This window comes from Solanum stenotomum, unplaced genomic scaffold, assembly GCF_019186545.1.
Source record: "Solanum stenotomum isolate F172 unplaced genomic scaffold, ASM1918654v1 scaffold32195, whole genome shotgun sequence".
NCBI lineage: Eukaryota > Viridiplantae > Streptophyta > Magnoliopsida > Solanales > Solanaceae > Solanum > Solanum stenotomum.
The window spans coordinates 57425-68536 of record NW_026031830.1 but is presented as its reverse complement, the minus strand read 5'-3'; the positions used below and the strand labels follow the sequence as shown (position 1 = coordinate 68536).

The 11112-nt window shown below is 29.5% G+C and overlaps 2 protein-coding genes, 1 long non-coding RNA gene and 1 pseudogene across 4 annotated transcripts; 3 read left to right on the top strand and 1 right to left on the bottom strand.

Moving 5' to 3' along the window:
* The window catches only part of LOC125852091 (putative GEM-like protein 8), a 28705-nt pseudogene that overhangs the window by 7389 nt on the left and 10204 nt on the right, over positions 1-11112 (bottom strand).
* LOC125852087 (UPF0481 protein At3g47200-like) lies at positions 1999-5010 on the top strand. 2 transcript variants are annotated; one of them, XM_049531816.1, is made up of 3 exons: positions 1999-2118; positions 2943-3037; positions 3458-5010. In XM_049531816.1, the coding sequence occupies exons 2-3, from the start codon at positions 2966-2968 to the stop codon at positions 4835-4837; spliced, it is 1452 nt and encodes a 483-aa protein (XP_049387773.1). In that variant the 5' UTR covers positions 1999-2118; positions 2943-2965; the 3' UTR covers positions 4838-5010. The 2 variants fall into 2 exon arrangements, with proteins under 2 accessions (XP_049387773.1, XP_049387775.1); XM_049531818.1 differs by lacking the exon at positions 2943-3037 and having other exon boundaries at positions 2031-2118.
* On the top strand, positions 6889-8130 carry LOC125852090 (uncharacterized). The gene is made up of 2 exons (XR_007444965.1): positions 6889-6983; positions 7877-8130. It is a non-coding gene; the product is annotated as an uncharacterized LOC125852090 (long non-coding RNA).
* Positions 9467-10980, top strand: LOC125852088 (putative UPF0481 protein At3g02645). The gene has a single exon (XM_049531819.1). The coding sequence runs from the start codon at positions 9547-9549 to the stop codon at positions 10813-10815; it is 1269 nt and encodes a 422-aa protein (XP_049387776.1). The 5' UTR covers positions 9467-9546; the 3' UTR covers positions 10816-10980.

Below are 11112 nucleotides of genomic sequence, written 5' to 3'. Positions count from 1 at the left end.
GATCCTAATTCTTGTTTAGTAACACATACATGAAATCTAAAAGGGGCGGCATACAGTTATAAAAAATAATGGATATCATTTAATAGGCCGTCAATAATAGTCAATAGATCGACCCTTAAAACTTGAGATTAATCTAAGTAGGTCACACATGCATATTTCAGAAAAGTAATGAACTAATACAAAAAAATAAATAGATGATGCTAAATTCTTATTTCATGACATATAAACTCTCATCAAAAGGTGGCGTGCACCTTACAAAATCAATGAGTATCATACAATATATAGATCGACACCAATGGACCCATAAAATTTGAGTTCAAACAAAGTTGAACACATATTCATTAAAAAATCATAAACTAATACAAACGAAAATTGAATAATTTTGAAATTATGTTTCTTCATACAAATAAACTCCAAAAAAGAGGCTTCCCCTTTTCAAAAACAATGATATCATTCAATAGGTAGTTACCAATGAACTTATAAAATTTGAACTCAATCATAGTAGGTTACACATTCTAAAAAATTAATGGACTGATACATAAGAAAATATGAGAAACCTAAATTATTGTTTCGTGACATATAATTCAAAAAAAAAGTCATAGGTTCCTTTCAATAATAATAAGTATTATTTAATAGATATCATTATCAGTGGACCCACAAAATTTGAATTCAAACATAAACGGTCACACTTAATTCAAAAATTTATGAACTTATACACCCGACAAATTAAATAGAGATAAACCTAAATTATTGTTCCATGACACATAATTTTCAAAGTGAAAGCTGTCATTCGCTTTTTAAAAATAATAATGTGTTTCATTTAATAAAATATGAGTATCATTTAATAGGTATTTACCAATAAATCCACAAAATTTGAGATCAAACAAATTTGATCACATATATTCCAAATATTCATAAACTAATACACATAATACATGAGTTGCTAATATATGTCTTCCTCTTATACCAAATTCATACCCATGAAAAAAAAGGGAAAATTTGGGATATCAATCATAGTGAGATTTTATGTAATTACAAAATATAATGATAATTAGCGCACATAATAAGTGTATTTGTACATATTAATAGTAAAATATATTATATTAAGCGTTCTTTAAGTGTATTATGATAAATATAATATCTTTGTAGTAAATACATTATATCTTATAATTGTATGTATAACAATAATGAAATTCATTGTATTCATGTGCTTAAAAAATATATATCAACACGTATATACATCTTGCCTAACTATATTCACATGTATCTGCTATAGAACTCCAAACTCTCATTAAATTATGTAATTCTTTTAAACTATTGGTATTTCAAATAAATATAATACCTAATTTTCCGTGTCACATATTTTTTCCTAAAAAGAGACATGTCCACTGTATTTATGTAGAAAAAATGCATATGGAATATATCAAGGAAATAATTTCCAAAACTCTAATATAAAGGCTAGAAATTTAAAAAATGTATGTTTATATTATAGTACAAGGGATAAGTTAAAGTACCCCTAGATTTATAATCGAAATCTCAGAGACACACCTTAATTAAACTAAGGTCGTGTTGCCTCCTAAACTCATTTTTTTGATAATTTTATATATATCTTTTGACTTACGTGACACACTTTGTGACTCCATGTAGTTGAGACGCGTGGGAAATGTCTGAATGTCACGTAAACCAAAAAAATGTACAAAATTACAAAAACAAAAAGGCTTCAGGGGTGATAGACCTTAATTTAGTTATGTTATGTCTCTGAGATTTCAGTCATAGTCTAGGATACTTCTCTATTATCCCTGTGTACAACAAACATGTCAATTTCTCACACTATAGACTTCGATTATTTTTTTTTGAAAAACTAAATAATGATTGACTTGTTGAGTCAGCAGACTTCTCCGATCCTTATCTTTCCATCATTGGCCAACAATATTTTGTGTGTTGAAAGACCAAAACAAGACCACATATTAAAATATTATTATATTATATATGAATAATATTTGATCTAATATTCTCTTATAAATAAAAAAAATATACTTGTGACCTGTCTCGTAGATTAGAAACAACAGACCAATAAAAGGGGAAAAATAAAGAAAAAGAAACAGCCAAACCAAAGAGGTATTTCTTTTTCTAATTTTTCTTGTTCTATGCTAAACAATTATTCTTATTCTTTTGCTACCTCAAGTTAAATAACATGATTTACATAATATTTTCTAGTGTAAAGGGAAAAGTGAATGAGAATATTATTTTTTTGGAAGAAAAACATTTTATTAATTTTGCTAAAAATAGAGCTTTTTTCTGCCGCACATCAATGGGAATTTTGCTTTATAAAACATAAACTTTTTCCACTTATTTTCCAATGAACCAGTTTACTGTAAAAACACATATGGTAGGAAACAAATTCTCACTAAAATCTTGACAAAATTTCTAAATTTTATGCGTTAAAAAAATTAATACTATTTTTTCTTTTCACATTGATTCATTCAAAATATTTGTGAGAATAACCATTGAATATTTTGCAGTAAAAAGTTTCAATGGGAAAATAGTGACTTTTTAGTAGTGTTTCTGTTTCGTTTGTCCGTTTTTGATTTGATACAATAAGTAAAAAGAGTTTTGAATCTTATAATTTTAAACTGAAATATATAATATGTACCAAAGTGTTCTTTAATCTTTTGATCGTAAACATATCATGTGAAAAGTTAAAATTAGCAAGTTATCAGAAAATGAAAGAGACATCCGAATCTTTTATTTTTACTTGGATCAAATTATTAATTTTTTCTAGAAGTTTTGACAACACATAGTAAAGTTCTTTTCGTATAGTAACATGAGAGTTGATGTTATATAATTTCCCTTTTAATTGCTGTCTTTTCTTTTCATATCAATTTCTGCAATGAATAATTGCTTTGAATTAATAATAATATGAATTTGACATTCTTTTGTAGGAATTAGAGTTGAAGAAAGAGGGATGGCACACTCCATTGAGATTACCTCAGTAGATAATCAAATTCCACTGCTTCTTCAAACTGAAAATAATAAGGTCTCTCTCAACTATACAAAATTATTTTTCGATTTGATTAAAATACATAAACAATTAATTGATATCATCTATACAAAAAAAATAATTAAAATTGTACCTTAATTTTTCACTATCACGAATTTCAAGAGATTATAGAATTTTTTAAATTATTTTCTTCAACGTAATTTTAGGTCTACCTCATTGTCCTAACATGTTCACTAACCATAGTTTTACACCTACAAATCGGTGCATTTCAAGAGTTTTTTATCTTCTTTTTTTTCCTTTTGTCCAAATTTTGGGGAAATATATATCATCAGCCAAACGGAATATATAGAGAGAGGGACAAAAGACTTTGAAAGTTAAGAATTTTAAGCATATGAAGAAAAACTTTGAAAGGTAACTTTTATGCAAAATTTTAACCATCACTCTTTTCCATTACAGATAGAAGAAAGGAGGAAAGTAGATCATATAATCGAGATAAAGGAAACAAATGGTCATGATCCATTAGGGTCACAAACAAAGAAATCTGTAATTAATCAAATCTTTGATGAAATGTTTGAGGATTTGAACAATTTGTCAATTACATCGTGTACGATATTCAAAGTAAATGTGAGTCTACGTGAATCAAATCCAGATGCTTATACACCAAAGATGATCTCTATCGGTCCTTACCATAAGAAAAATCCTCAACTTCGTCCAATGGAAAAGTACAAACTATTATACCTACAACGATTTCTTCAACGAAAAGAGGGACTTGATGTGGAAAGTTGCATCAATGAATTGGAGACACTAAAGAAGGAAACAATCAAGTGTTATAATGATACAGAAGATCTCTGTGATGATAGTCAATTTTTGCAAATGTTGTTGCTTGATGGTTGTTTTGTGGTTGAGTTTATTCGAGAGAGTAGTACTCAAGGAGAAGACAACATCATCAATAATATTGATGGTTGCGCATATAGTCAAATACTCCAAGACTTGATGTTACTAGAAAATCAACTTCCGTTCTTTATCCTCAACAAGCTTCATCACATGACAAAGCAAGTTGATGAATTACCATTGGCAATACAATTGAATGATAATTCGTTTATCTTTTATAGTAACTTGCCAAAAATGTTTCGTGCATCCTACAGAGAGACAATATGTAATGCAGAAAATATCAAACATTTACTTCATGCAGTACACATATTTTCATGTCATGGCCTGAATCCCTTGAAAAACTCAAAAAATGACATAACGAAGCATAAGGTCATGCCAAATGCAACAGAGCTTTCTGAAGCTGGAGTTAGCTTCGTTGAAGTTGGATATTTATTGGGCGAAGTCAACCTTGAGGATGACATAAGTTTATTTGATATAAAGTTCAACAATGGATTTATGGCAATCCCTTCTTTTCAAGTCGATGATGATACAGAAACCATCTTGCGAAATCTCATTGCTTATGAGCAACAATCGTGTGATGTAGAACCAAAATATTTCAGTGATTATGCAACTTTTATAGATTATCTTATCGACTCAGATAAAGATGTGAATTTGCTTCGCCAAAAAGGAATCATAGAGAGTTGGATGGGAGAGAACAAGGACGTGGCTAGCCTCTTCAACAAAATTGGAAGTGGGGTCGGTGTTGATCCCGACAACTTCTATTACCATGAAGAATGCATAAAAGCAATTGAATATAGTGAAAAACCATGGAACAGAATGAAGGCAAATTTGATGCACAATTATTTTAGTAGTCCTTGGGCAGGCGCTTCAACAGTGGGAGCCATCATACTCCTCCTACTCACAGCTATACAAACTATTCTAGCTTTCACATGTGCTTTGAAATAAGTACGTATAGTTTTTAATTCAATTGTAGTGTTCCTCACAACTTCATGTATGGAATTTGCATGTGTGTTGATGAGCTTATTAGTTTTTCATTAAATCTTTTTGTATTGGATTTTATAGTTGAATATTAATTAGTTTATTTCAAGTATCTATATAAAAAAAACAAATGAACCGATAAATTTAATATATATTATCGGTCGCAACGCAGGCATCTCAAGATATACAACTATTACATAAGACTCTTTATAACTTATGAGTGTGATATCATTTATTCATTCTATGCTACCAATGGTGAAATTGAATTGATCGATTTTTGAATTACAACAACAATAACATACTCAGTGTGATTCTATTTATAGGGCCTGAGAAGGCTGGGTGTACGCAGACAATATCCTACTTTGTATGAGGTAGGGTGACTGTTAATTTCCAATAAATATTCTGAATTGAAAAAGTTATTATCTTTTACAGAGAGATTCCTTGGTTGTTCAATGGCAAGCTGATTGGCTTCTGGGGTGATTTTTGGGCTTCCAGTCCACGCTTCAGTTGGGCTTGGGCATGAAGGAAATGATAGAGTGTGTAAAAGTCTCATATTGGTTGGGGAATCGAATGTCGGTCTGTTTATATGGACTTGGGCAATCCTCCCCTTAAAAGCTAGCTTTTAATGTTGAGTTAGGCGTAGATGATCTTTACAGTTACATTCTATGTAAAGGGAAAAAATATATTCCCCTACCATCCAAGACCATTTGGCTTCCAAAAACTTGGATATACTTCTTTGATGGCTTTTTCCTATTTTTTAGAAAATTAGAGTTGAAAGAAAAATAGAGCAGAGGGGTACCTTATAGTGCTTTATTGATCTCTCACTGTAGAAAGCCATCAGTATTATGCCAAAAACATGTGAAAAGTTTGTTCAAGGAGTATTTGGTTTCCAATCACAAAATATTAACCAAGGCGAAATTGTCATGCCCGAGAGCCTACACTCTGAACGTGATCAACACTCAGAACCATTGTTGGTCCCAAGCGAACCCTTGATATGACATACTATAGGGATATTTTTTGTTCACCAAGGTAATAGAACTATATATATTTCTATTGGGAGAAGCAGTGCATGTTCAATCTCTCTTTTCTAATAATTTATTTATGTCAAACTTCAAATTCCATTAACAACAAAAGAAGACAAAAAAATCAAGATTTGTGTTCACATGTGGTGTTTTCAACTTTTGAGTTGGCTGATTTGCTCTGTGATGTAAACTACTTTTTAAAAGTTCGAGTAAAACTAAAGAGAAAACTTTCCATATAATAGTAGAACATATTGTATTCGCGCGAATAATAAATGTATTTGAGAATAATAATACCCTCTCTGTATCAACTTATTTTCCTTTTTAGTCAGTCCAAAAAAAAATGACACATTTCTATATTAAGTAACAATTTAATTAACTATAAATGTCTATTTTACCCTTAATGAAATGATTTATAACCACACAAATTTTTATCATTCATTTTGGACCACAAGTTTTAAAAGTCTTTCTTTCTTTCTTAAACTCCGTAAGTCAAACTGTCTCACATAAAATGGGACAAAGGGAGTAGTGAAATACATTATATTCACGTTCTCTCAAGTATATTAACTATTAACACATACAACATCTCAACAACGGAATATATTATATCCCTTGTATAATAATAATAATAATAATAATAATAATAATAATAATAATAATAATAATAATGAAATACATAGTCTAGAAAACAATGAATTAGCGAAAAACAAATTTTTATAGATAAACAACAAAAATTTTATGTTAACCCCATTTAATGATAGATTATAAGAAAATGTAATTAGCTAGGATCTTTAATTTTAGCAATATATCCACACAAAAATAAGTATATGCACATATATTTGCTATAGAATTCTAAACTATCAAAATAATTGACTTGTTGAGTCAGCAGACTTCTCCTTATCTTTCCATCAGTGGACAATATTTTGTGTGTTGAAAGACCAAAACAAGACCACATATTAAATTATATTACATTATATTATATATGAATATTTGATCACATTTTCTCTTATAAATTTACAGGTGACCTGTCGTATAGAAACAACAAACCAAAAAAAGAAACAAATAAATAAAAAAGAAACAGCCAAAGCAAAGAGGTATTTCTTTTTCTAAATATTCTTGTTCCATGCTAAACTATTACTCTTTATTCTTTGCTACACCTCAATTTGAATGCCATGATTTACATAATATTTTATAGTGTAAAGGGAAAAGTGAATAAAAATATAAAAAAACACAATTGTTTTTGTTTCTGTTGTTTCAAATTTAAATCACCTTCTGTTTTTTTTTTCCTTTATTTTTTTTTGTTTATAACAACTTACATGCTTCAGAGAGTCCCACAACATCTCTACCAAAGTAAGATTTTCCCACTCAGTTTTTAACGAACTAGCTCACTGGAAAAATAGATTCTCACTAAAACACTAACATGTGTGAAAATACTATTAGTTATTTTTTTCATTGATAGAATTAAAATATTTGTGAAAATAGTCACCGAACGTTTTTCATTGATAGAATTCAAAGTTTTGTGTGATTTTTGACTTGATGTAGAGGTTAAGAAAGTAAAGAGCCTTTTGAATCTTATAGTCTTAAATTAAAAATGCGTAAAATATATCATAGTGCCCGTTAACTTTTTGATTGTAAACATATCATGTGAAAAATTAAAACTAAAGAATCACCAAAAAATGAAAGAAACGTTCTTCTTAAAATGAACTAAAAAAAAAGAGTAAAACAAACAAATAAAAAAGGAGAATATTATAAGTGTTTTCTAAGGCATAATACATAATTATGTTCTTTAACTTGGCCTCATCTGAAATCTATGCTTTTCCATTTTGGATTTGGACATGTAGACACTTATAATGAGAGTTGATGTTGCATAATTTCCCTTTTATTGGCTTGTCTTTTCTTTTCAAATCAAATTCTGCAATGAATATATTGCTTTGGATTAATAATAATATGAATTGAAATTAAAAGGAAACAAAGTTTTTTTTTTTAGGAATTACATTTGAAGAAAGAGGAAAGGAACACTCAACCAGTGAGATTACCCCAACTAATGACCAACTTTCACTACATTCTCAACTGAAAAAGATGAGGTCTCTCTCAACTATATAAATTTGTTTTTGATTTCATTAGTTCACTTTTCTTTAATTTTGACAATTAAATATATAATTTAATTTGGTGTACCCTATGATTTTCTATGTGGATGAATTTCAAGAGATTGTAAAATTTCTTAGGCTACTTCTCCTTTCATATATTTTTTGGTCATTCGTTTTAATTGGTCCATTTGGCACATCGGCAGCGATTGGAATTCACGCATGAGTTGTGTTAGACTGGAGTGTCATGAGACACATCAGAGTTAAGTTGAGGTGTCTAGATGAAAATTGAATATGTTTAAGTGTTATACTGAGCTAAAGATAAATAATTTAAATATATGTCTATGAATTTAGCCTTAACTTTGGTGGACATTTTTTCTTATCATATAACACTCTCATAACATTTTTTTTTCCATATGTAACATAAGATCCGTTGGAGAGTAGTCGAATGTAAACAAAAGGGGGGAAAGACAAATATATAAATACCTCTTAATTAACCTTGCGGTTTAGAATATATATATATTACTTGTTAAGAAAGTGGTATATCTATAACTTGGAATATATATATATATATATTATTTGATGATTTATAGTTACACAAATATCTATAACTTGGATATATATTAATTGTGTCATTTTTTCTTCAAAATTAACAAAAACAATTTGCAAGTAAAGATAAATTTTCCTCACAAAAATGTAAGAAATGCTCCTGTTTGTCCAAATATACAATTCACTTTTTTTTTTTCAAAACAACACTTAGTTGTACATTGGACTGAGTTTTTCAAAAAATATAATAAAATTCGAGATGAGTTTCAAGTCATTTTTTTCTATTAAAAATAAGTCAACTTTTTTTCAAATATTATATTACCACTACCCGTTTAATATTAACAACTTGTAATGTGAATATACTGCTTTGGATTAATAGTAAAATAATAGCCATGTTATTTAGGAATTGAAATTCCAAAAATGTGTCTTTTTATAGGAATTAGGGTTGAAAAAGGGGATGGAACACTCCATTAAGATTACCTCAACAGATAATCAAATTCCACTGCCTCTTCAAACTGAAATAGATGAGGTATCTTTCTCTCACAACTATATCAATTAGTTTTTGATTGCATTAGCCCACTTTAATTTTCTTTTGGTAATTAAATATATAGTTTTTTAGACTCTTTAATTTTATGTCTATCTAATGATCCTAACATATTCACTAACCATGGTTTTAAACCTTTTGGATTTTTTAATGCGAGTGGGGTCCGAAAAGGATAAAGAAAATGGGTCGGGTGAGGTAAGTTTTAAAGTCATGTGGAATTTTTAAAATTTAAAAACTAGTTCTAAGCTATTGTTTTTAATTTATATTGTTAACGAAAAAGTAAATATGCATAATTTGTTAAACTATGAAGAATATGTAATTGTTTGCTTATTGCATAGTGCTTTTAATAAACATTTTAAAATTTCTTACACTCTTCCGTTATAGATGGAAGAAGGAAGGGAAGTGCATCAATTAAGCGACACAAATGATGAAGATCCATCAGGTTCGCAAACAAAGAAATGTATAATTCAAATCTTTGATAAAATGTTTGAGGATTTGGACAAATCATCTTTTAAATCGTGTACCATATTTAAAGTAAATGTGCGACTACGTGAATCAAATCCAGATGCTTATACACCAAAATTGGTCTCTATTGGTCCTTACCATAGGAAAAATGCTCAACTTCGTCCAATGGAAAAGTACAAACTGTTGTACCTACGACGGTTTCTGAAACGAAGTAAGGAGTTCAATGTGAAATATTGGATCAGTATGTTGGAGTATATGAAGGAGGAAGTACTAATGTGTTACGACGATATAGAATACCTCGATACTGAGGATAATCATGAATTTTGCAAAATGTTGTTACTTGATGGTTGTTTTGTAGTTGAGTTTATTCGAGAGTGTTTTAACAAATATGCGGAAGACGGAGAAGACAAAATTATCAATTTTGTTGATTACAAATATAATCAAATACTCCGAGACTTGTTGTTACTAGAAAACCAGCTTCCTTTCTTTATCCTCGACCGGCTTCATTTCTTGACAACGAAAGATGATGAACCATTGGAAAAATTGGCGATCACATTGTTTAGCCAAGTTGTTAACTTGGGATATATATGTCAGAATACGGCGTTTTTATGTCTGATGAATTTAAGTATACATGATTTTGAAAGACGTGATATGAAACATTTACTTCAAGTAGTACACCTTGTTTCATGTCCGATAAATTTTAAGAAATCATCAAACAATGACACCAAGTGGAATAAGGTCATGCCAAATGCAACAGAGCTTTCCGAGGCTGGAGTTAGATTTACAAAGGTCAACTATACAAGTAGTTTATTTTATAGAGAGTTTGCGAATGGATTGATGACAATACCTTCTCTTGATGTGGTAGATGGTACCGAAACCCTCCTACGAAATTTCATTGCTTATGAGCAACAATCAATTGATTTACAATATTTATATTTCAGTGATTATGCAATTTTTATGGATCAATTGATCGACACAGATAAAGATGTGAGTTTGCTTCGCCGTAAAGGAATCATAGCAAACTGGATAGGAGAGGACAAAGAAGTGGCTAGCCTCTTCAACAAAATCGGAAATGGGGTCACTATTTATTCCAACTTCTATTACAAAGAAGTAATCACAAAAGCAGTTAAACATTGTGATGAAAAACCATGGAACAGAATGAAGGCAAGTTTGAGGCACAATTATTTTAGTAGTCCTTGGGTAGGAGCTTCAACTATGACAGTCATCATACTCCTCATACTCACAACTATACAGACTATTCTAGCTATCATAAGTGCCTTTAAGTAAGTAGTAATTCTAGTGTTTCCTCACAACTCCATTCATGTAATTTTCTTATGAGTTTTTCATTAATTCTATTTTGTATAGCTAAATGTTAATTTGTTTATTTCAAGTATCTATCAATCTTGGGGATTACTAATTGTATGTCTTAATTAAGGAATTAATTATAACTGAATTACAAAATGAATTGTCTAAATAATAGATAACTTTTTGTCATAAATCCTTTGATTCCTATATTTGTAGTTGATTATTTTTCGAGCCCCAAACGTAGTTACTTTTTATCAAAATATATTTTGCAATTTAGAA

Excerpts from the sequence above, each read along its gene's own strand:
- LOC125852087 (XM_049531816.1), top strand. The coding sequence starts at position 2,966 with ATGGCACACTCCATTGAGATTACCTCAGTAGATAATCAAATTCCACTG. Across the intron at positions 3,038-3,457 it reads TTCAAACTGAAAATAATAAG|ATAGAAGAAAGGAGGAAAGT; the intron begins GTCTCTCTCAAC and ends TTTCCATTACAG.
- LOC125852088 (XM_049531819.1), top strand. The coding sequence starts at position 9,547 with ATGTTTGAGGATTTGGACAAATCATCTTTTAAATCGTGTACCATATTT.